At 46.7% G+C, this 26,161-nt stretch overlaps 2 protein-coding genes across 2 annotated transcripts in view; one reads left to right on the top strand and one right to left on the bottom strand.

Annotated features, from left to right (window-relative positions):
- Positions 1 to 26,161, top strand: part of RELA (RELA proto-oncogene, NF-kB subunit) — a 542,238-nt gene that overhangs the window by 341,599 nt on the left and 174,478 nt on the right. The gene's annotated exons all lie outside the window — the stretch shown is intronic.
- On the bottom strand, positions 1,530 to 25,340 carry LOC132580670 (solute carrier family 22 member 6-A-like). Its single transcript, XM_060251652.1, has 10 exons — positions 24,314 to 25,340; positions 16,685 to 16,788; positions 13,936 to 14,090; positions 11,713 to 11,881; positions 9,778 to 9,901; positions 7,826 to 7,941; positions 6,973 to 7,187; positions 4,656 to 4,764; positions 3,510 to 3,713; positions 1,530 to 1,810 (listed from the first exon to the last, which is right to left on the bottom strand). The coding sequence occupies exons 1-10, from the start codon at positions 24,713 to 24,715 to the stop codon at positions 1,723 to 1,725; spliced, it is 1,686 nt and encodes a 561-aa protein (XP_060107635.1). The 5' UTR covers positions 24,716 to 25,340; the 3' UTR covers positions 1,530 to 1,722.

Raw genomic sequence — 26,161 nt, 5'->3', positions numbered from 1 at the left:
GTATCCAAAGTCTTCTCTTGAGTCCACATACATAACACACTCTATTCAGCATTGTCAGTTCCTATATAAATTACGAACTTTATCTCTTTAACTAGCTCAGCTTCACTGCATACTAAATATTCACTTGTCCCATTAGTGCACATAAGTTTGCCCAAGATGGCAAACAGCTGCTTCCTGTGACCACTAAAAACAATGTGAAAGCTCCCCCCCCCTCCATCTTTCCCTGCACACATGTAACTTGTACAACATACACTCTAGATGTAGTATGAACCTGGCACAATCTTTATTATAGGCTGAAACTGGGCACTGGAAAAAAAAAAGATTTCATGCAAACAAAACCTAAGAATTGCTTTTAACTGTTAGCCTGTCTTCTAGAACAGTACTGTTTTAGGTGCTAACCTGATTCTCTTCCCGTGAGCCTGGACATTTATCCCCTTTGAATCTTCCAGGAACCTTTACTTCATAGGAAGTATATGAAGGTACCTTTGGCACTTCCATATGTGGACTTTTCCCTGTGTGAAGATGACACCTCAGACTAACAGGCAGCAAGTAGCATGCCCAATCTGTGGACCATTCTTCTCAGTCCTATTTTTCCTGTGTAATCCAGAGAAATTCCAGGGCTTTTTTTGAGCAGGAACGCACAGGAATGCAGTTCCAGCTGGCTTTGTGTCAGGGGTATAGCCTAACATGCAAATGAGTTCCTGTTGGGCTTTTTCTACCAAAAAAGCCTGTGTGAAACCATGGTGATGTCAGGGAGTGTGGCCTAATATGCAAATGAGTTCCTGCTGGGCGTTTTCTACAATAAAGCCCTGATTTCTTCCCCCAAAATGGAGAAATTGCAGGGCAGCTGCAAGTGTAGCATCCATCCGGCTGTTCCCCTGTAGTAACCACCATGGGGAGACTGGGGGGGGGGGGTGGGGCACATAACTAAGATCCACACATCCCCTAATAGTGCTTTACAGATTAAGGGACTTTCTCCTTTTTCGCCGTCAATATCTAACACTAGCACAGCTCACTAGAGGAAAGGGGGTTTCTGGTTTGGTGATCTCAGTGAAATTGCTGTGATGTCTGCATTTTTGCACAGGCATGACAGGAGAGAAAGGGAGGAGTGGAGGATAGGGATGCCAGCCTCCAACTGGGACCTGGAGATCCCCCAGAATTACAGCTCATCTCCACACTACAAAGACTCCAGACTTCCTCCTGGAGAAAATGCGAACAGCTTGGCAATGGGCTGTGTGTGGTTGCTTTTCCTGCCTGTTCCCTCACCACTGTCTGCTGCTGCTGTGACACAGGTACATTTTTGCACTGTCATGTGGATGCAGCTTTTGTATGTACAGACTTTGTTCTGTGGGAAGTAAACTGAGGCTCATCATCTATGAGGAAATGTGCCCTATACACCCTCCTAGGTGTACCTTTATTGTTACTGTACTCAGTCCTCCTTTCCTGGAAGCCAAAAAAAAAAAGCTCAGATAAACTGTTGTCCATTCCCATACCCCCTCCCAACCTCCCCAACCATTGCTTGATAACAGGAAAAAACACAAGTAACAAAGTGCTCTCTTTTTAAAACAAAAAGTTCAGAATATACGGAGGTTTTGCACTGTCTTCTCCAGCCTTCACGGCATTTCTCCTTTGCAAGGAATTCTTTGGGTGAGTATGAAAGAGCAGACAGTAAAATATTTTAAAGGACTTGGTTTCCAGGCTCAGCCGGGATCCCTGAGCTGGTCAGCAGGCCTCTTTGAACAGGGGCTTCTCCTGGCTCTGCAGCAGGATCTTCTCATGAGTAGCTGTTTCCCTCTTCTTCTTCCTGGATCTTTCAGGAAAGAGCACAGAATGGTCAGCCACAGGACTCTCCACAAGTCTGGCCATCATACCAGCAAACTTTTAAAAGTACAATCCATACCTCCCTGGTGTTGCTATAATCAGCCGATGTTTTCCTATTCCAAACAGTAAAATCAGTTGTGTTGTGGTCAGGACTTTTTTGAGCAGGAACGCACAGGAATGCAGTTCCGGCTGGCTTGGTGTCAGGGGTGTGGCCAAATATGCAAATGAGTTCCTGCTGGGCTTTTTCTACAAAAAGAGCCCTGGTTATGGTCAATACTGGATTTGGCCAGGCTTCAACCAGGATCTACCATCTTTTGCCTTGGCTCTACCCCACTCCCACCCTCAGTCCCACCTAAGGTTGCCAATCTCTAGTTGGGGGATGGAGATCTCCTAGAATCACAACTAATACCCAGACCACATCAATTACTTGTTGATTAAAGATTTAGTTCTCTAAAACTGTGGTCCCCAACCTTTTTGGCACCGGGGACCGGTTTTGTGGAAGATGATTTTTCCACAGACCGGTGGGGGTGGAGGTGCTAGAGTTTTGGCTGCCCCAGACTGCCCCCTTGCCCACACCCCATCTCTGCTCCCCATGGGGGTCTTTAAATGAGGAGTAGGCCAAGGTCTCTGCCTCACTCCACAGCCTGGCTGCTAACAGGCCATGGACTGGTACTGGTCCACAGCCCGGGGGTTGGGGACCCCTGATCTAAAACATTTATTTTGGAAGATAGGCTCACCTCACGTTGGGTCTTTCTTTTTTCCTTCTGCTTTTGACTTTTCCTAGCATTTTCCTAGCATTAGATTATCCAGTGACTCTTGTCTTCTCAGAATGTGACCAAATTACAGTGGCTTCAGTTTGATCATTTTAGCTTCTAGGGAGAGTTCAGGCTTGATTTCATCTTAATTTGTCCTTTTTGGTAGAAGTTCGGTTTTGTATCTCACTTTTTATCTTAAGGAGTCTCAGAGTGATTTACAATCATCTTCCCTTCCTGTCCCCATAACAGGCACCTTGTGAGGTAGGTGGGGCTGAGAGAGTTCTGAGAGAACTGTTACTGGGAGGCTTTCACACCCATACATCATAATAGGGAATACCACAGTATGAAATTATCTTGATACACATTCATTTTCCTTCCATCCTGCACCTCAAGCACTTTCAATCAGCTGCGCTGTGTGCTGCCAGGTTCCTTGCTGGGATTCAGACTGAGATGGCAGCATGTGAGGAGAGGGTGCTTAAGCCCCCCTGCAGCATTTTCCCAACCTCAAGTGGTTCAGGGGGGCACAATTTTCCCATGGGGTAACTAACATGAACCTTATTAGTCCACATGGAGACCCCCAACAGGGAAAACTGTGGCTCCCCAGAGCTGTTTCAGCTTATGAACCCCAGCAAGGAAATCACTTCAAGGAACCCAGCTAGTTAAAACAGAAAGAAATATACAAGCAGAACAAGAGCTGCCGTCAAGCAAGAAACCATTAAATCAGGAGTCCTCACTCCACAGCTTTCAGAGGCCCACATTCACAATTACTATCTGCCAAGAAAACCACATTATTGTGTAGCACTTGCCAGTACTTCCCTTGGTGGGGCCACTGTAATACAGGGCTTGTTCTTGGCTGTCTTCATGCAAATATGAGAAGCCCCGCCCCTTTCCACATCCACTCTATCAACAGATGCTTTTTACGAAGTTACAGACCTGCTCTCCACTTCCTCAATGGTATCCGGTAGTGGGACATTCAGCGTCTCCGGCAGAAAGCTAGCAACGATGCCAGAAATGATGGGAGCTGCTCCATACACAATTGGCGGCAGTAAGGAAAAGTAGTCCTCCATCATCTTAGCCAGCGGGGCAACAATGCCTCCCACCCTGGCCATGGTGCTACCAAAACCTAGTCCAGTCTGCCTGGGATGGGAGGAAAAAAAAATTCCATGAGAGAACAGCTTATTCACAAGACTCCTAGCTATACTGGCCCAAGAGAAAGACAATCAAGTGACTTCTGTAGTTCTTGGGGTATTCCTTGGCTAGACTTAAAGGTCTTGGATGGCCTCTCTACCTAGGGCTGCTAGCTGTGGGTTAAGAAATGCCTGGAGATTTGGGGGACAAACCCCAGGGCAGGCAGGGTTTGGGGAGAAGAGGAACCTCAACAGGGTACTGTGCCACAGAGTCCACCCTTCAAAGCACCAGTCATTTTCTCCAGGGGAGCAGATTCCTATCAGCTGGAGGTCGACTGTAATGCAGGGAGATCTTCAGGACCCACCTGGAGGCTGGCAGCCCACTACCCAAAGAGCGCAGATTGGTCATTCTTTGTGTGTGTGTGTGTGTGGGGGGGTGATGGATATGGAGCACTGGATCCTGCCAGCAACATCAAGGGGCATTCTCTCTTTTTCCTTAGACCTCCATCTCTGGAGGCAATTGCAGCTGCCTACAATCCTTCACCACTGCAGGGCTATGAGAAACAGTTAGAATCATCACAGCACTGCCGGAGTTACCCTCAGGAAATTTAGGGAGCTCTCTTTGCTGTCCTTAAGCATTGTGGTTGCTCAAAGCTCTGCAACATATACTCTGAATTATAGAATCAATTCTCCAGGTGTCAGCTTCGCTGCAAATTCTACAGGGTTCTTTCCCCCTAGGCCCATGAGTACCCATTTTGCTGCTTCTAGGGGGAGGAAGTACTCGGTGATTACCTACCATCCAGAACAGTCCCTCACTTCTGGAGACATGCTGTGCCATTGTTTGAGCCTGGGAGCAAACTCCGCCATGGTGTGATTTAAGCCACCACATATTAAAAGTTCCATGTCCCCTCTTCAGCCAGAACCAAGGGTGGCCAGTTTCACAGCTCCTCACCTGATGGGTGTGGGGTAGAGTTCTGTTGTGAAGAGGAAGACACAATTGAAGGCTGCTGCAAGTCCCCCCTTCCCAATGACTGCCAGTGATGTCCGAAGTGTCTGCAACTCTTAAGGGGAGAAAAAGGAAAGACATAAAGATGGCAGGATTTGAACACAGTGCCCAGCTGAGGCTTCTGCCCCTCTCCCTCAGAAGAGTTTTCAGCTAAACATTAGGAGGAACTTCCTGATAGTTAGAGCAATTCCTCAGTGGAACACCTTCCCTGGGAGGCGGTGGGCTCTCCTTCTTTGGAGGTTTTTAAACAGAGGCTAGATGGCCATCTAACAGCAATGGTGATTCTGTAAACTTAGGCAGATCACGAGAAGGAGGGCAGGAGGGGTTGCATCAGTGCTTGGTTCTCATGGTCCTTTCTTACATGCTCAGGGAAATGCTGATTGCCACTTTGGGGTCAAGCAGCAATTTTCTCCAGGCTAGTTTGGCCAGAGACCCTGGAGGTTTTTGCCATCTTCTGGGCATGGAGCAAGGGTCACTGGCGATGTAAGTGTGTGGGGGAGGTATTTATCAGTTTCCTGCATTATGCAGGAGGTTAGACCAGATTACCCTGGAGGTTCCTTCCAGCTCTGTGATGCTAATACTGATCTTATTGGACCAAAGGTCTGATTCAGTATAAAGCAAGTTCTTGTGTTCTGTGATTCTCTGAATCAAAGTACCACGATGCTTTTCAGTTCAGACCACTCATATACTCATCAGGGTTGTGGCTCAGAGCACACAGAAGATGGCCATGTTAGTCTCTGGCATCTTCAGTTTAAGGAGATCAGGCAGCAGACCCTGGAGAGCTGTTGCCAATCACAGCAAACAACACTGAGCTTGACTGATTAATGATTCGATGGCACAGGAAGTGTCATGTCTATTTGAGGTCTAAACTACACACGCTGCAGAATTAGGTGGTACAGTCCTGAGGTGCCATGGACTGTACCAGTTCTGACAGGATATGTGTGATGAGACAAGATATACTTTTGATAGATCCTGTAATTTAAAAAAAACTCTTCCTGCTGCCAGTAGTGAACTAGTACAGTTAGAAAGGAAGTGCTGCTGAGCATGTGCAGTGTTCTTTCCCTCCTTTGCTAAATAAACACAGCACTTCCTGTTAGAACTTACATATGGTTTCTCTTTTACTGGGGGGCAGTTCCTAGTCAAGGAAGCTGATTAATCATATACATTTTACAGCTTAATCATGCATTGGCTTCCCCAGAAGCAAGTGGGCCTTACCTCCAACTAAAGTTGGGGAAGGTCCATGACTTAATGGTAGAGCATCTGCTTGGCATGCAGAAGGTCCCAGGTTCAATCCCTGCCCTGGCATCTCCATTTTAATGGACGAAGTAGTAAGTGAAGTGAAAGACTTCTGCTGGAGACCCAGGAAAGTTGCTGCCTATTTGAGCAGACAATGCTGACTTTGATGGACCAATGGTTTGATTCGGCATTAGGCAGCTCCATGTGAACCTACATAGGACTGTCACTTTAATGGATGAATTGTTCAATTATAGTGGGGCAAATGTGGTTAAATACCTTCCCTAAGATGGGTTAGAGATAATGCACTCATATGTTATTTATGTTTGAGAAGAGGCATTCCAGCTCTGAAAGACAGAATGGGAGAATGCCTCTTCTAGCAGATGACAGAACCTGTGCCTAATGTTGGAAAAGGCAATGTCTGATGTACAAAGAAAAGAAGACCCTGCAGGGGGCAGCAAGGAAACAACTAGATAGGAGAGTGAGGTCAGCACCTTCTTTCCCATTAAGTGTCATTCCTTGTCTGTCTTCAGATTGCTTCTCTCTGGGCAATTTCTCCCAATTCCTCCCCCCACCCCCTTCTTCTTGGAAGTGCTGCACTCATCAGTCTTATCCTCTCTCAGCTAGAGATGTAGTTAGGAACCTTTCTCTGTCTTTGCTCTTTCCTATCAAGTATATTAATTCCTAAATAAACCTTTTTGTGCTCTTTAATCAGGCTGTGCACCATTGCTGTTAATTACTCCGCTAACATCTAACACCTGCTGCTTTTAACTCATTGCATTAAAAATCTTAAAGAAATCTGATTAATTGGGAGTATTTTAATTGATCAACATGTCCTTAAATAATACAACTGATTAGCTAACTGAATATCTTAGCCTCACTTTTTATTAATTATAGACTGCTTAAGCTTTATTGAAAGAATGAAGAGCTTTGTGGGACCTTGAAGTCTATAACAAATATATAACCTTTCACAGGTCGGGGTCAGCTTCATCAGATGAAGCTTCAGGGTGTTGAATGATGAGAAACTCACCTGTGGGCACGAAGATGTTAGCAATGATGACGAGGCCAGCCAAGATGAGGAAGGCCATGAGGCTGACCCTTCGCCCAAGGTAGCTCATCGTGAGGGTCACAATCACCTTGGCTGGGAAGTCAACAGCTCCAAAGATCACTTGGATGAGATAAATGTTAACACCAAAATTCTGGAGGTCCATGGCCAAGCCATAGTAGGAGAAACTGACGGAGAACCTATCATGAAGATGGAGACAGGGTTATGTTCAATAGAACAGAAGACGCATGGGAAAGACTGGGCTGGGAAATTACTTCCTACTGGCCCTTGAAACTGTTTGGTCTTCATGGTTTGAAGATTTGCCTTGTAAATTTTAGCCTTGTTGGTTTCCTTGTCATTAATGATTCCCAGGCAGTGTTGATGGGCAGATAAGGAACTATCTATAGCTGCCATGATTAGATGAAAGCAACACATTTTGCCACACACCTGAAATCAGTTGCAATATAATTTGTTTGCACTCTGCCACGTAACTGTTGGTCATGTCTCTTAAGCCTTAAAAGACCTCCATTCCTTTACAGGACAGTAGGTACTTAGTTCTCACTGACTTCAATATTGCTTGATCAGAATTATTGTAAGAGTTCATGTCTAAGGTCTTGCAAGGAGGCCTTGTAAAAAATATCTAGCTCAAAGCCTTGCAAATACATCAACTGTATTGCTCCAAAGTATGCAATATGATGCATTTTAATGTTGCTATGTAAAGCAGCAACAAATCTCATTCTGCTTTGGTAACAGATGAGCTTGTGAAGTAAGGCATGAAGTTTTCCAAGTGCCTGCACCTCCCTTTCTTGAGGTGGACATATTGGGCTGACCCGCTTACCATACCAAGCAGAGGCAGCAGCTAATGCGTCGGATGGCTGGCGTGCGCACCAGGTCAGATAAGGTATATGAGGACTTAGTGGAAGACAGTTCCTTCTCCATGTTGGTAAGCAGCACCTGCCAAAAAACCAGGAAGGTCCAAGGATTTTTGGCACCTGAGATTAATTACTTTGCTGCCCCCTGTGCACTGCAGGGAAGCCACTGCCTGCCCTCCTCCCCCCTACCTGCTGCCACCCTCTTCTCCCTCCCCTGCACCAAGAGGAAGCTGCTACCCCCTCTCATTGCAGGGAATTCACCATCACTCACTTGACCCTCACTGTAGCTGAGGCTTGCTGCAGCACCGTGCATCCAAGATTGGGCAACAGGCCACACAGCCCAGCCCAGAGAGGCGAGGGAAGTGTATTTGCCCTGCTCCCAACAGAGAAAAGGAAGGAACAGGCTTCCCTAGGACTGCCAGCCCTGGATTGGGAAATACTCAGGGCCGGATTAAACTCTGTGGAGTCCCCTAGGCAGTCAAAATCTTGGGAAGCCCTGCTACCTGCAGCCCCTGCTGCAGCCTGCAGGCACCTTCTCAAAAAGACACTTCGGTGCGAAGGGCGGGGTATAAATCCCAATATAAATAAATAATAAAATAAATAAATAAAACCCCTTTGACAAAGTTGCGGGGGAGAGGCAGAGAGAGGCAAACTTGGCAATGACGCCAGCATCAGCTGCACCAGGCAAGTCGGGCAGAGAGCGGCTCAGTTGCTGGCTGCACATGCAGGCTGGGAAGGCTGCAAGCAGGGGGGAAACCAGAGGAAGAAGCTAACCGGGGGCCCCTAAAGGTGTGGCGGCCCATAGGCCAGTGCCTACTTGCAGGGCCGGCTCATCCATTAGGCAAACTAGGCAGTTGTCTAGGGCACCAGGAGGGAGAGGGCACCAAATTGGGCTCCCCCCTCCCAGTGCCCAAGGCAACCACCTAAATTTGCTGCCCTCCCCCCTGCCGCCGCCAACCCCCTCCCTTCCGCTGTGCTCCCGCTGCCCCTCCACCACGCTCCAGCTGCTCCCTCCACCTCAAAGCTCACCGCGGCAATGCTGAGCCCTACTACCGGCTTCTCACAGCTGTGTCTGCGCATTTTGTGAAGAGACGGATGGAGGAGACTTCGCTCCCCCCTCACTTCCGGTTCTGGAAAGGAGGGAGGAGAAGCCTCCTCCACAAAATGCGCAGCTGCATCTGCAAGAAGCCAATAGTAGGGCTCAGTGTTATTATGGCGAGTTGAGGGGGGGCGTGAGCAGAGCGCGGCAGGGGGGCAGCAGAGTGGAGGGCAAGTGGAGCATGGCAGGAGGCAGCAGGGGGGAGCCTGCCTAGGGCGCCATGTGCCGTACAGCTGCTGCTGCCTACTTGGCCTAATTGTTAATCCAGCCCTGGAAATACCTGGAGATTTTGGGGGTGGAGCCTGGGAAAGTGGAGTTTGAGGAGGGGAGGGACCTCAGCAGGGTATAATGCCACAGAGTCCATCCTCCAGAGCAGCCATTTTTTCCAGGGGAACTGATCTCAGTGGTCTAGAGATAAATTTAATAGCAGATCTCCAGGTGCTACTTGGAGGTTAACAACCATAGGCTGCCCACTGAGGCTACTGGTGGCAGCTGGTGCTGCCATCTGTCACGGCAGACACAAGCAGTAGAATACCTGCAAAGTGAATGATTAGGGGACAGTATGGTATGGATGCTCACCCCCCCACACACACATACACCAAGCAGAAAAAAGAAGAAACCCTGCTGTACTTTGGATACCAAACTGGAATAAAACCTTTGTTGTGGAAGCAACCATGGCCCTGGAATCCAGCAAGTGGAGGACACACCGGGCTGATGCCACCAGAGGCTTCTTCATCTAGTGGTCTCCTATAGCCAAGACCTACTTCCACAAAGACCCAGTTGGGTCCATCAGGCTAGAGACCAAGCTTTCTGCCTTACCTCAGGGGTGATCTCAGCTCCAGCCTGCTGCTTTCCATTGACCCGGGCAACCCTCTGGAGGACTTTGACAGCTGTGCCAGATTTTCCCGCCAAAAGTAGCCAGCGAGCCGACTCTGCAAACCACCTGTGCAGAAGAAGCCGAGACATCCCCTGAATCAACAGGCCAGTCCACAAAATGCAGGTGAACAAGTGAAGTCAAATCTCCCTGCCTGTTTTCTGAAGCAATTGGTTTAACCTGAATTCACTTGCCAGAAAATGGGATTTCAGTTTTCTCAAGTCAACATTTGTTCTTGGTGATAATTCCTACATACATTGCATAACTCTTGAATGTGGGCTCCCACATTCCCCAAATCATAGACAAGGCAGCATAATATGGGTGTGTGTAGAAATAATAAGTTTTTCTAACCATTCTTTTGATTTCCTTCCCCCCCCCCCCCTGCAAATTTCTAGTAACAGTTACAGTTCCTTGGGAAAGGGGAAGGTCCCCTGTGCAAGCACCAGTCGTTTCCGACTCTGGGGTGATGCTGCTTTTTTTAGGGGATTCAAGGAATTTAGGGGATTGGCCAAGTGTAAGACTATGGATTCTGAACTTAAAATTCTTCACAAGAACTTGGAAATTGTCTTTAACTCTCTCTCTAAGTCATATTTCACAAGCAACATGCTCAGAATTCACAAATATCGGCATCTGAAACTAAAATTTGCAAGTTTTCCTTTCATCTTTAGGACCAGTTTTACTGTTTTGGGTCCAATCTGGGGAGAAAAGTGGGCGAAAACTATTTTTAAATAATTTTTGCTGCTTTTAACAAAGACAGGCAAAGGGGAGTAAGTATTTTCCCACTCACAAAGGCGCCCAGATTCTTTTCTTCTTTTTGAGGGTAGAGTTTGTATCAAGGGTTCTAAACCACCCATTCTAGTTCAGCATAAAGTGATAACAACCATTCTTCTCTGTCCTTTCTTTCAGAATCAGAGTTTAAGTGAGATTGGTTATTTTTATTTTTTAAAATACACCCTGCTTCAAAGCAGTTTACAGCAATCATTTGGTGAGGACAGCAATTAAAAACTGAAAACTTCCTCAGGCAGCCCATTTCTCAGGACCATGCCAAGAATGGAAAGGCATGAGATCATGCCAAGGAAGTCAGTGCCAGGTGAATGACAGACACTCTCAAAAGAGGCTTTTGTGAGGCAGCAATGCTGGGAGAGACAGTTCTTCAGGAAAGAAGCTGTTCTAATTGAAAATAGAATGTGTCCCACTGTCAAATAAAAATGGAAGACATGCAGCTTCCTAGCCCTTCCTGTTGCTGTGTCCTCTGCCAACCATCTCACAATGCTTCCCTTCCCCGCCCCCACCCCCACCCCCGAGAAGCTGCAGCACCCTGGGAGGAGAGGGCTGCCAATCCCCATGTGGGGGCAGGCTATTTCTGGTTTGGAGGCTCTCCCCCTGCTTCAGGGTCATCAGAAAGCAGGGAAGAGGGAAATGACTGATGGACATTATTCCCTATGGAGACCAATTCCTATAGGGTATAATAGAAAATTGATCCATGGGTATCTGGGGCTCTGGAGGGGCCTGTTTTTTGAGGTAGAGGCACCACATTTTTAGCATAGCATCTGGTGTCTCTCATCAAAACACCTCCAGGTTTCAAAAAGATTGGACTAGGGGGTCTAATTCTATGAGCCCCAAAAGAAGGTGCCCCTATCTTTCATTATTTCCAGTGGAGGAAAGGCATTTAAAAGGTGTGTGGTCCGTTTAAATGTGATGGCCAGAACTCCCTTTAGAGTTCAATTATGCTTGTCACAACCTTGCTTCTTGCTCCACCCTTAATGTCTCTGACCCCACCCCCAAAGTCTCCTGGCTCCACCCCCAGAGTTCCCAGATATTTATTGAATTGGACTTGGCAACCCTAGGAGAGAGAGGGGCCACACCCTAGCCACACTTACCATGAGTAAAAGAGGAAGAAGAAGAAGGGCACTGACACAGTTAGCTGTAGCATACGCCAGTCTGGGATTCCGTAGGCCAAGCCAGCCAGGAGGATCTGACCCAGTGTATACCCAAAGCCAGTGCATGCTATGGTGATAGTCCGGTACTGCGTGGGAATCCACTCTACAACTGGAAATGAAAGGAAAAGAACCTCTTTTGTAGGGCCACCAGTTGGCACCTAGAGATCTCCTACTATTACAGTGGAGCTCAGTTGACCAAGGTCTCCTGATGACCAATATTTTAATTGATATTTTAAGTTTCCGTTGTTAAATGGCATATATGATATTTTTGATTATTTTATGCTACTTGTTGTTACCTGCCCTGAGCCCACTTGTGAGGAAGGAGGGCTAGAAATTGAAGATAAAAATAAATTTAAAAATCAGTTACTATGGAGAAAATGGCTGCTTGGGGGGGGTATCTCTATAGCGTTGTACCCTGCTGAGGCCACTTCCCTCCCCAAATCCTGCCCAAAGATCTCCAGGTATTTCCCAAACCAGATCTGGCAACTGTACCCTTTCAGATTTCTCTATAGTCCTCCTTTTTTTGTCTGGAGTCAATGCCTTGCTGTGTCTTCTGCTGAGCCATTAGGCTTAAATGTCTTCTTCCTGTCATTTCCTACCTTTGTGGACCTTTTGAAGATGCCTTATATTGAAGGAAAGCAGCATCTGGGCTGCTTCTTCATGGAGGTTTTCCTGTGGTTTGACATCCAAACCAGTGTTCCCTCGAAGTTGTTAATGTGAGCTAGCTCAGTTTTTTAGCCTCTGGCTTGTCTCAGCTCAGGAAAAATGGCCCCAGAGCAAATTAATTTATGCAGTGGCTCAAAATTTAATGCCAATAGCTCACAAAGTAAAATTTTTGCTCACAAGACTCCACAGTTTAGTTTAGAAGGAGTATTGATCCAAACTGCAATGGATCCAAACTGCAACTCATACAAGCACAAGTAGAAGCCTTCACAGGGCATATCACCATGATACGCCCTGTGAAGGCTGTTACTTGTGCTTGTATGAGTTGCTGTATGCTTACAAGATGTAAAAAGGTTTGGAAGATCATCAAATACCCCCTTTTTGACAAAGAGATTTAAAATGGCATGGCAAGCAACCAGCCAGCAGTGGGCTCTGTCAGAGGTGGTTTTGGTGGAGTCATTTAGCAATCAATGGAATGAACTCTGGATATAAAAATTTTAAAAATATGTGGAATACTTAACCAATGGAATGAACTGTGGATATAAAAACCTCTTTGGATACAAGCACTTTTTTTGCACTCTGCACTTTTTGGAAATAATATTCCTGTGAATTTTTCTATGTGCTCTGTTGTATAGGTGCTCTGTTGTATTATTATTATATTATAGGTTTATAGTGTATATAAGTAGGCTTACCCTCTGATGTATTTATGTAGTAGTTGTGTGTTGAATTCACTTTATTTAAAATTGATATAGTTGATATAAATTTGTGTTACTTTGTTCGTTATTGCATCACGGTATTTCCCTGTTTCCAATCCCCAGGTGGAGATTGGAGGCCCTCCCCCATTTCAGGGTCATCAGAAAGCAGGGGGAGGGGAGGGAAATGTCTGCTGGGAACTCTGTTATTCCCTATGGAGACTTATTCCCATAGGGAATAATGGAGAATCGATCTGCAGGTATCTGGGGCTCTGGAGGGGCTGTATTTTGAGGTAGAGGCACCAACTTTTCAGCATAGCATCCAGTGCCTCTCCCCAAAATATCCTCCAAGTTTCAAAAAGATTGGCCTACAGGGTCTAATTCTATGAGCCTCAAAAGAAGGTGCCCCTATCCTTCATTATTTCCTATGGAAGGCATTTTAAAAGGTGTGCGGTCCCTTTAAATGTGATTGCCAGAACTCCCTTTGGAGTTCAATTATGCTTGTCACATCCTTGCTCCTGGATCCACCCCCAGAGTCTCCTGGCTCCACTCCCAAAGTCCCCAGATATTTCTTGAATTGGACTTGGCAACTCTAGGGTGGGCCGTGACAGCAGCAGTGGCAGCAAAACCAGTCCCCGGTGCCTGAAAGGTTGGGGACCTCTGATCTATTCCATGCAAAACAACACAAAAATGAAATTTTTAAACCAACATGCAAAATTAAGAATATCTAAATCCCAGTTTTCAAAAACTGCTGGATTCCCAAAGCATACATCATTTTGTTTCAGGTTTCCCTCAAGAAAGCTCTTACTCAAGCAGGCGATGCTGAGGCCGAAACCGGAGAGGGCCATGCCGCTCAGGAACCGGAAGACGCAGTAGAAAACAAAATTGGGCGAGAAGGCCGCACAGGTCCCCATGACCGCCATTTGCAGGAAGGACCAAATGAGGAGAGCCTTACGGCCAAACCTACAAGAGAGCAAAAGCAGCTACAACAGGCCTGGCAAAGGCAGCAGTGGTGCCTTCTTATTCTTATTTGCTTCAGCTTCTTGCCAGAACCAAATCAAGGGGCTTTGGGGGAGAAGGGCTACTAGGGTTACCAACCTCCAAGTGAGGCCTGAAGGGGAAAAAATGTTATGGGTGTGCATGCGCTTCTGCACACACCAACAACAACTTACAAAGATCAGTACTCCTGGAGAAAACTGCTGCTCTGGAGGTTACACCCTATGACATTGTCCTCCCTTTCCTCCCCAAACCATGCTCTCCCCAATCTCCACCTGCATTTCTGAACCTGGAGATGGCGACCAGTGTTCCCTCTAAGCTGAATTAGCATGAGCTAGCTCACAGATTTTTAGTCTTCAGCTCACACATTTTTGTCTTAGCTCAGGAAGGATGACCCCAGAGCACAATAATTTATGCAGTAGCTCACAACTTTAATACCAGTAGCTCACAAAGTAGAACTTTTGCTCACAAGAACATTGCTGGCAACCCTAGCTTTTTCTGACAGTCTCTTTCCTTTCCTGTAAGAAGCCAACTAGGGTAGCAGCAGCAGCAGCAGCAATATTTGCTTATGTGTGTATAAACTGAGAAGTGTATGTTTGAAATTAACATCAAAATGGCTCATGAGTGAACCTGTCTCTCACCCCCCCCCATTCACTTATTCCCCCCTCAGTGGTCAGTCATACCTCTCTCCAATACCAGAAGTGAAAAGGGAAGGGAGGAAAGGACCTGGGGTGATGGATTGTGTGGAAAGGAAGAAGGGATGCCAGCCTACAGGTAGAACCTGGGGTCCCTCCAAAATTACAGCTCATCTTCAGACCACAGAGATCCATTCCCCTGGGGAACATGGATGCTCTGAAGGATGGATTCCATGGCATTTCTCAGAGGTCCCTGTCCTTCCTGGGCTCTAGCCCCAAATCTCCAGGAATTTCCTAACTTGGGCTGCAGTTAGACAGCAGGCTTGGCACAGTCTGGTTGTGCCTCTAATTGCACCAGTTTAAGTTGTAGCAGGAAGGTTTGATCAGACAGCACACCCTGAGGTGGCTTCACTATGCACTTGTTCCATGTTCAATCATCCAGATTAGTTGTACATCAACCACAGAGTGCACTGTCTGATTGGTTTTTTGTGAAAAAATGTTATGGGTGTGCATGCGCTTCTGCACACACCACCAACAACTTGAAAAAATAAAGGCAGAGAAGTTCACACTTCCTATCTGGCTTCAGGGAAATCCAAGAACCTAAGTTAAAAATGCTGACATCCATAAAGACCAGACTTTCTTGGTTCCTAATATCTCAGCTTCGAAGGCAGGTCAGAATGGTGGGCCAATAACTGGGGAATGGGAAATGGATGTCACTATCTGACCTTGCACTTTAAATCCACAAGGGAACAGCAACGACATCAGATCAAACTGCTCATCTGACTGCAGCTCTGGATCTGGCAACCCTGCCCCTCCATCCCTTACCAGTGGCCAGGGGAGACCCTAAAAGGAAGGGTTCATTCCCCTCACCTGTTGATGCTTGTTTTCAGGCAGATATTATAAATTTGGCTACCATAATTATTGCTAGTTTGGCCCTAAGTCCTGGGCTGCTGCCACCACAGGCCTCAAGGTAAAGATTCTCTCAGAGTTCCCCCTGTACCATTCCAAGCCATCTCAAGCATCATATGAAAACAAACCACATCCATGGGCCTGAGTCTTTCTTAACTGGAGATGCCAGGAACTGAACCTGGGACCTTCTGCATGCCAAGCAGATGCTTTTCTACTGAGCCACAGAGCTGGCACAGAAGAAGACATTCAGTACATACATCCAGCCATGCCCACTTTATCCTTCTACAGTCTCTAGATGCTTCTTTTCCAACTCCTGCCCAGGTGACTTTTAATTTTAAATGTTGTCACATCCATCCCGCCCCCCCCCATCTTTTGGCAAGTGAACAGTCCCTTCTCAATTGCCATAAATTCTAGATTTTTTAGAAAGTCTTCCATGGTGGAAGCCAGAAATAGTTTTCTTTCAGAGATCCTTCCTTCTCCCCAGCTCTATTCCGCAGAATCTTCTGAGTAAAGTTAATCCAGATGATCTGTAGGGTGCTTTTTTCCCCAGCCGGAGTTCTTGCACTTTTAACAACCATATAACAGCCTGAAATCCAACAGGCATGGCTTTCTACCCAGGCATGGAAATACAGTGATTAGGATAATGGTGGTGATAATTAATTACATTCGCTGTTGGGCTTTTGCCTGTCAACAGCAAAGAAACCTTCCAGAACTGAAAGTAAAGTGCTTCTATCTCTGCTGCCCAAGAATTCCAGTCTTCATTCTGAAACATTTCCTCTTCTTCTTTGTTGTCTCCTCCTACTGTGTACATTTGGCTTGTAAGCTCTTTGGGGCAGGGACTTATTCTTTTTGCTTTTTTCTCTAGAATGCTGATGGGCCTGTATAGATAATAATGACAACTGTTTGGATTCGCACAAACTCAATGCTAGCACTGGCCACATCCATCATCCAGATCCATGTTCCCACTGCCCTCAAGATAGGATATGCTACCTGAGGTTGCCACCCTCTCTGACTTACCTGTCAGACAGTCCGCCAAGAACCAGCGCTCCAACCAGCACACCGGCCATGTAGATTGACTGGGCCATCTCCCGAAGCTTCCGCAAATCACAGACCAGATCCCACTGTTGTGAGAGGACAGTGGGTCAGCATGGTAAGTTTTAGGCTGAAGTGCAATCCTAAATAGAGTTGCATCTTTTGAAGCCCACTGAGGTGTAGAGCAGGGATCTCCAATTTTTTTTGAGTCTGTGAGCACCTCTGGAATTCTGACATGGAGGGGGAGTGGTGGGTGCAATCACAAAATGGCTGCCTCAGGAGATATAGCTGACCAAAAGTTGTCAGGAAGTGAGATCATGTGGCATAATTCCAATATTAACGCTTCAACATTTCATGCAGCTTTATTTAACAGGATGCTTTTACAAATACAAATTATTGCATACCTAGCTTCACTGCATGATTGCAGGTAAGACCCTTCTGCTATAGTTCTGGATCAACCATATACCTAGGCTTCTCAGCCTCCTGCTGGGGGTGGGTTTTCCTCCGTTTTGGGAGTCCCAACCCATTGACTGTCTGGCTGTCAGGGATCCCCACTCCCAAAAAGCTCCATTACACCTGCTGTGCCCAGCATGATGACATCACCTAGAAGTGAAATTGCACCAGGAAGTGATGTCATTGCACTCTAGCAATTTGACTTAAAAACTCTATGTCACATAGAGAAGCCCATGTGGCACCAAGCAGTTATGTGCTGCAGGATTTCCCCCATACATTCCACCCCCCCCCCCAATATGTTTTCAAATACATATCTATTTTGTCTTGATGTATTCAGCCACTTTTTTAACAGAAAGAGAGAAGAATGTGTTGGAGAATGGGGCTCACTGGACTAATGTGTTCTAATTGCTTATGTGTTTTGTTAATTGTTTTTAATTGGCTTTATAATATGAAGCTGATTTAATGAATTGGATTGTTGGCTTCCTTGGGGAACCTAAATTTGAGGGGGAAAGTGGCATTAGAATGTTCTAACTAAATTAATTAATGCATTTTAGAAAATAGCTTCACTGTTTTAATGCCTCAAGAACCGGTACTGCAATTCTAGTGGCCTGTCATAATAATATCAATAGCCTTACCCAGGGCTTTTTTGGTAGAAAAAGCCCAGCAGGAACTCATTTGCATATTAGGCTGCGCCCCCTGATGTTACCATTGTTTCACATAAGGCTTTTTGTGGGAAAATTCCATTAGGGACTCATTTGCATAGGCCACATCTCCTGACACCAAGCCAGCCGGAACTGTGTTCCTGTGCATTCCTGCTCAAAAAAAAGGCCCTGGCCTTACCTAAATGTTTTCAAAGCTTCAAGGGAAAGGTTTAGAATTCATTTATTAAAAGGGCCAGATCTGACATAAATGTCACTTTGTCAGGCCATAAAATGTAATGCCAGGTACAGGAAATATAAACTTTATAAAGGACACATGCAAACCCAATTAAGGATATTTTTTACTCAAAATACAAACATGCTTAAAACATTAACACTCCTACAGTATTTCCTTACAGTAACTTCCTGATGCCCCCCCTCCCACTTCCACCGCCCATCACTCATTAGCTCTGGAACAGAATACAGGGGCATCATGCACAATCCCTGTCCTCTGGCAATAAAGGTCATGATCAATTGCTTGCAGGCTGGATAAGCGCCCTGGATGGGCCAGCTCTGGCCCAAGGGCCATATGTTTAACATCCCTGGTTTAAGGTGTTTCACATACATTACCTTGTTGTAACCTTTACAACAACCCTGCAAGGCAGGCCGGTGCTACCAACCCATATTGCAGAGGGAGAGGGAGGCCAAGAGAGAGCGGCTTGCCGAAGGTTACCTGCTGAATTCACGGCATAGGTGAGACTCCTGATTTTACAGCTTAGTCTTGCATTCCACCAAGCATGCACAAAACTTGGTGGCAGGGTGGAGGGGGGAAGAATGTACAACAACATTTTTGCTCTCAGCAGAGAACTCAGCTGCTCCTTCCCTCGGGATCTTTGCCAGCAGCATCTCCCACTGGTTTGGAAATCTTCTGTTCCCAGCAAGATTCTCTGGAGACCATGGGGGGAGAGGAGGTGATGGCGGGGGCTAGTCAATTACTGCCTGTTTACCCACCAAACGCAAACACCCCCTGTTGTCCTTGCCACTTTAACCCACTTGCTTGCTGGAAGTTTCTTTGTGCTGCAGCCTTTGTTTCTTCCCTGCTCTCTTTTGCACTTGACAAAACGGCAGACACTGAATTATGTAGGGGAGACCAGGAAGCGACAACCCACAAGACTTCATTAAGTAGGGATGCTAGCTGCAGCTGGGATTTAGGGGTTGTGCCAGTGAAGAGGGGGATTTGGGGAGGAATTTCACCTAGAATCTATGGAGTCTGCCCCTCAAACCTGCCATATTTCTCCAGATCTCTCTAGCCAGGAGATCAGTTGCAATCGCTGGAGAACCCCAGGCCCAACCTGGAGGTTGGCACCCCATCATCATACCAGTTTTGTATAGGATTGGACAAATTTATGGAATACGGGGATAGGACTATTGGCAGTTGTTAGTTATAGCTTTTAAAAACGAAGACTGTTTTTCCTCCCTTTAGTTGCCTCATTCCCTGCCCTGCAGCTTAACACATTCTCAGTAAAACTTCGTTGGTCTTAAAGGTGCTACTGGACTCCAACTTTGTTCTATTGCTTCAGACCAACATGGCTGCCCACCTGAATCCACTGATCCTGATGAAGAGTTTAGTGGAGCCCAGAAAAAGCTTGCTTGCTCATCACTTTTGTGATATTTGAGTTAGTCCGAATAAAAGGGATTACCCAGCTGATAGTCTCAGATTTGTTCCAAAGGGCCAACATAACTGCTTGCCATTTTTTAAATTTAGCATTTGTGTGTGGGTGTGTGCTTGCATGCCTTGAAGTCATGGTGACTTCTGGTGACCCCTACTGGAGCTTGGACATTTCACAGAGGTGGCTTGCTATTGCCTGCCTCTGCATCCTGGTCCTGGTATTCCAAGGAGGGGCGTTTTCGCACTGACCTTAATCGGCAGCGACGCCCCTCTTCACCGCGCAGGATCTGCGCGGATTTCGCACCAATTGCTGCGGAGCACCCGGAAGAGCCGCAAAGTCCCGTGGCTTTTGCGGCGCAAATGGAAACAGCCAAAAACCAGTTTCCATTTGCGCTGCAAAAGCTGCGGGACTTTGCGGCTCTTCCGGGTGCTCCGCGGCAATTGGTGTGAAATCCGCGCAGATCCTGCGTGGTGAAGAGGGGCGTCGCTGCCGATTAAGGTCAGTGCGAAAACACCCGAGGTCTCCCATCCAAGTACTCGCCAGGGTCAGCCCTGCTTCACTTGTAAGATCTGATGAGATTGAGCTTGCCTGGACTATCCAGGTCAGGGCCTCCAGCCCACTTTCTGACTGTCCTCATCATCAAACCACTCACTCTCCTTCCCCGTTTGTTTTTGATTTTTAAAAATGGTTGCAAAAATATTAATATGCCATTAAAAACAATATACCATTGTAAATCAATACACCATTGTAAACAACGTAGTTCTCTACCCCCTTGTGGAGATATACCTTTTTTACTTACATCTCCATGAAGTAAGGGCCTAGAGGCTTTTTTTTTTAAAAAAATTGAAAGCTGGGAATTCAGAGAACCCGCTTAACCTATTGTTACAAGAGTATATCCGTTTTTTAGGGAATTTTTTTAAACAAGAGGAGGGGTGCCAGCTGCCATAAATGACTACAGTACCCTCCCTTGAAAATCCAGATTTTTGTGTGGGTGTGCCTGGAAGTCAAGGTTGACTTCTGGTGACCCCTAGTGGGGCTTGGACATTCAGAGAGGTGGCTTGCTATTGCCTGCCTCTGTGTCTTGGCCCTTATATTCCCTGGAGGTCTCCTATCCCAGAATTAGCCCTGGTTAGCTTCCAAGATCTGATGAGATTGAGCTTGCCTGGGCCACCCAGAGCAGGGCAGCTGCTTACCAGTTTCATTGCCACATACAGAAGGCTTGTGCAGCTGAATACCAGAGCCAGGGGATGTTAGGTGGGGGAAGGGGGGAGGGTTCTGCCCTGATTATGGGTTTCAAAGAGGCATGTGTGGACAGAAGCAGGATGCTGGCTTCCATGTGCCCAGCTTGCTCTGATGGATTAAGGGAGTTCTTTTATATTGTAGCTGATGTGGTCTAGGAAGAGCAGATGGCATCCTATCATGCTGCTTGCAGGGCCAGCCCTGCTACTAGGCGTTTGCCTAGTGTTTGGGATGCAGAGGTAGGCTGTATCAACTCTCTTCTCTGAACATCCTCCATGGCCCAGTAGTAGAAGAAGAAGACTGCAGATTTGTACCCCGCCCTTCTCTCTGGATCAGAGTCTCAGAGCGGCATACAATCTCTTTTATCTTCTTCCCCAACTTCCTGTGAGGTGCGTAGGGCTGAGAGAGCTCTCACAGCAGCTGCCCTTTCAAGGACAACTCCTATGAGAGCTATGGCTAAACCAAAGCTATTCCAGCAGCTGCAAGTGGAAGAGTGGGGAATCAAACCCGGTTCTCCCAGATAAGAGTCTGCACCCTTAACAACTACACCAAATTGGCTCCCACTGTACCAGACTGGCTCCCATTGCACCAAACTGGCTCCCACTACATCAAACTGGGTTGCCAGAAGTCGCCATGATTTCCAGGCATGCACATGTGCATACATGCACAAATACAAAAGGGCATACATTTTCCCCAGGGAAGCTAATCTCTATAGTCTGGAGATGGGCTGTAATTCCAGGAGATCCCCAGACCCCAACTGGAAGCTGGCGTCTATAGATCTGCAAGCAAAATTGTGGCCATTGGGACCCAGTGTGACTGGGGCAGGGTGTGTATTAAAAGGCTTTTCGAAGGTTGGCAGCTTTTATAGCCAGTCCCAAAGGTGTCTACAAAGAAGCTCAGTAATTAAAACCATAAGATTGCAATGTTCAGTCCCACTGCTTTGCAAAGTAGGGTTCCCAATCCCCAGGTGGGGGAAGGAGATCCCCCGGTTTGGAGGCCCTCCCCCCGCTTCAGGGTCATCAGAAAGCGGGGGGGGGGGCAAAGGGGGATATGTCTGCTGGGAACTCTATTATTCCCTATAGAGACTTATTCCCATAGGAAATAATGAAGAATTGATCCGCAGGTATCTAAAAGGCTCTGGGAGGGCTGTTTGAGGTAGAGGCACCAAATTTTCAATATAGCATCCAGTGCCTCTCCCCAAAATACCCTCCAAGTTTCAAAAGGAAACCAGGGGGCTCAATTCTATGAGCCCCAAAAGAAGGTACCACTATCCATTATTTTCTATGGAAGGAAGGTATTTGGAGTTCAATTATGCTTGTCACACCCTTGTTCCTGGCTCCACCCCCAAAGTCCCCAGATATTTCTTAAATTGGACTTGGCAACCCTATTGCAAAGTGCTGCATGCTTCTTATAAAGAGGCACAAGATATACATTTACCACGACCAAGCAAGCATAGAACAGATGAAACTGCCTTTTTCTGTCCATCTTGCTCAGTGTTGCATAGCCTGACTGCAGGGAGACAGCAGCTAGGTCCTCCACATGTAAAACAGTTGCTCTCTTGTTATACTGCAGTCTTCTTCTGAAGGTTGATTGTGATCTGCTGGTGAACCACCTACTGAGCTGTTCTGATTCTTGCAAAGCTGAGGCCCCCAACCTGGCATCTCTGGGTGTCGTGGTGCCCACTAGGGATGCCAGCCTCCAGGTGCAACCCAGGGATTCCCTGGAATTACAGCTCATCTTCAGACTACAGAGATCAGTTCCCCTGGAGAAAATGGGTGCTTTGGAGGGTGGGCTTTATGGCATTGCACCTCACTGAGGTCCCTATCCTTCCCAGGCTCCATCCCCAAATCTCCAGGAGTTTCCCAACCTGGATCTGGCCACCCTAGCCTCCCCATCCCCTGCTGGTGGCTGAGGGGGGAACCTGTCAACCCAAGTGCCCATCACATGCTTTCAGAAAGAGGGAGGGGCCAGGTAGGCTTTTGCCCAGCAGGTTATTTGATTGGCTATTCAGATTCCAATGTAACATTGCTTTCAGTAGCAGCTGCCGTCACAGCACAAGGATCTTCACTACATGAGTGAAGGGAAGCTGAATGTAGGCAAGAAAATATTTTCAAACCATATGTTGAAGGCATCCTGTTAAGCATAACCTCTTCCTCAAATGTTGAAGAGCTACTATCACAGTTATGCATAAAGTAGGGTTGCCAGTTTCCAGGTGATGGCTAGAGATCCCCTGGGATTACAACTGATCTCCAGGTGACAGAGATCAGTTCCCCTGGAGAAAATGGCTGCTTTGGAAGGTAGGCTCAACACCATTGTATCCCATTGAAGTCCCTCCTCTCACCAAACCCTGCCCCCCTCAGGCTCCACCCCCAAAATCTCCAGTTATTTCCCAAACCAGAGCTGGCAATCCTAGCATAAAGCCACTTCCTTTGGTTAGATCCATCTCTGGCAGCAGCCATTTTGTGGTTGTTTGCTCATTACCCTGTGTCAGAATTCTAAAGTTGCCCCCAGGCTCCAAAAAGTTGGGGACTCTTGCTGTAAAGAATACTAGTCTAGGTCGGCCTGATCCAACAAGGCTCTTCTTATGCAAGACTGCAGGCTCTGGATTTTTGGACATAGATTTATTATGTTTTTATCCTGCCCTTCCTTTCAAGTTGCATGGTGCTCCCTTTCCTCCATTGTATTCTCACAAAAGCCCTGTGAAACAGGCTAGGTTGAAACGAGTGAGTGGCTCAGGATCTCCCATGGAGCTTATACTTTATTGTTAAGAGGCCATAATTCTATTGGGAAAATGACACACTGAAAATCAAGACAATCAATGGTTATGTTTCTATGCTTTGCCCATTGCACTGTGGGCTAAGTATTGCTGAAAAATAAAACCCCTCAAGGACACGGGGCGGGGGACTTGAAAAGCACAAGAAGAGGATACCAGTTTGCTTATTTGTGTATGTTCAGATAATAAGCAAAAATTATACCCCAGCAGTGGATTTGTATTTGACAGAAGTAGGCAGTTACATGAACACATGAAGCTGCCTTATGCTCAGTAGGATTATTGGTCCATCAATGTCAGTATTGTCTACTCAGACTAGCAGTGGCTCTCCAGGGTGGTGCCAGGTTGAGATCTTTCACATCGCCTCCTACCTGGTCCTTTTAACCAGAGATGAACCTGGGACTTTCAGCACATAAAGCAAACACACTATCACTGAGCCACAGTCCCTCCCCTGAGCTGCTGATGAGAAAAGGGAAGGGTCTCTGCATATGCTCAGAAGTACATGTTCAGAGTTGAATCCTGGCATTTCTGTCTATACACATTAATCCCACCCTTCTTCCAAGGGTGTCAGAAAGATATATGTGGTTGTCCCCTCACCCTTCATCCTCACAAAGGGCCAATAAGCTAGCTCATCCTGAATTGCTGTGAGCCTCATGGCTCCGTGGGAATTCAAACTCAGAGTCTGCTAGGTCCACTCCTAATCAGAAGCCTTAAGCACTACACGGGCATTGGAAGCCACTTGGAGAAATCACTTGCCCACAGTGATGTAACATGCCCATCTCCAACCACCTGCCCCTTCCAGCTGTTTTTTCCTGGAAATATATTTCAGCCTATTGCATCTCACCTCAATGATGATTGTGGAAGAATACAGGGTCCTGTCATATACCCATCCATCAGCACAAGGCTCAGTAGTCATCTTGGTCTTGTTTGCTTCCGTACTGTTGGGGTTGAGAAGATGCCACTGGGTGTCCACAAAGCGCTGACATCTTTCCAGTTGCTGGTTGCTGTCCAGGGGGATGCCAATCCTGAGAAGCTCGCTAGCTTCTAGCGAACGAGTGGTATTTGGATGCCCACTGCCATTGGCACTTATGTGGACCCGGCAGTGATGTCCTGGGATGGCAGCTGTGAAGTTCTGGAGAAGGTTGTGGCTGGCCATCAGAAGGACAGGAATAGCGAGTAACGTAGTGTGGATAAACTGGAAGCGGCCCATGCCGCCAACTTGCTGCAGGAATTCAGCGAAAGTCATCGTGTCTGCAAGTTCCCAAGAAGAAATCACACAGGAAAGTAAAAAAAGAAAAAGGTCCTTATCGACTCCTTTCTAATCCAAAAAAAGATAAACTCCTTCTTCATAAAGAGAGCTGTGTGGAAGAAGGGGAAATGAGACTAGTTAACTTAAGGCTGCTAGAGCGAACGAGAAAGATTTCAGTAGTAGGACTTGGATTGCAATGCATTGCAGAACCACCAAGCACCTTTGGATACAGTAGATCTCTTGCTGTGACTTCTCGAAGGAGGTGAAGAAATCGCTTAGCCAAAGAGAGTGTCCTAATTTACCTAATAAACTGCTTTCAGTTAGACGGCAGGATCTCCTTGTGTCAGAAGTGGATCAAATGGTCCAGGCAGGAAGCTTTGGATTTTCTGCCAATCTGGGGACCGTGTCATATGCTTGCCAGGAATCTGAGAGCCTTTTCTCTCACCCTCCTACCTTGTGCTAACTCTTAGGGGGAATGTTCTCTTAGCGTTTACTCTGACTTCTACAAGACAAGTCCACTCGGCAGTGAAAGCTGGAAAGTTTGAAAGCAATTCCAACTCAGTAGCATGGAGTGGGAGAGTCCTCTATACCCACTTTCTCCAAGGCATAAAATCTTATTTATTCCCCCGGCTCCCTACCAAGCAAAAGTGTCCTGTATTTGCTGGCTCTTTGGGTGGATTATTTATGTAAAACAGTAAGCAGCTCATTCGGTTAAAGTTTTACTCTTGTTTTAAGGGATTAACTAAAGAAAGAGGTATTAGGGAGGAATTGGGGGATGTGGAAGAAAGGGCAGTGAGAGCCAAGGGCATGGAAGGAGAGATTTGCAACCTCCAGTTTTATTTCCTTTGGGGATGGAGATGCCCCCTCCTCATGCACCCCCTTTCTCCCCCAAGGAAAGCCAGACTTTGGCTGGAAATGCCAGTGGGGAAGGGAGCGAGGTGTTCTTAAGTAGGGCCTGTTGAATAATCAGATGATATTCTGTGCTATTAAGGATTTGCTCCTGGTGCATGAAAGTTCAGAGTCATGCTGTCTCATTGCCTCGCTCCTCCAGCTCATGGCGTGATGGGGAGCAGCAATTAGGGTGCATGCACGTTTATGCAGAGGAAATGGCCAGGTGATCAACTGGAAGATGGGGAGAAGGTGCTGTGCCACTGAGGTATGCTGTGACTCAGGACAAGTCCCCTTCTCTTTTGGCCTCTGTATTGAGGACCAGTCCAAGCAGCTGTTCCAGCTTCATTGGCTGGAAAGCAGTTACCTATTCCAGTCCCCTCACCCAGGACCAGAGGTGTTGCCAGGTGTTCTGAGGTTTACTATAATAGAAGAAACATCAAACTCAGGGAGCTCTCTTTTTTTCTAAGGTGTCCTGAGGTTGCCAGATCTTAAACCCAGGTTGCAGAGCCCATCAAAGGGCAGAGCCATTTTTTAAAAAAAAAAGTCACTTCA

This window comes from Heteronotia binoei, chromosome 1, assembly GCF_032191835.1.
Source record: "Heteronotia binoei isolate CCM8104 ecotype False Entrance Well chromosome 1, APGP_CSIRO_Hbin_v1, whole genome shotgun sequence".
Classification (NCBI taxonomy): Eukaryota; Metazoa; Chordata; class Lepidosauria; order Squamata; family Gekkonidae; genus Heteronotia; species Heteronotia binoei.
Note: the sequence above shows the minus strand (reverse complement) of the source record. Positions and strands in the feature narration are given on the sequence as shown.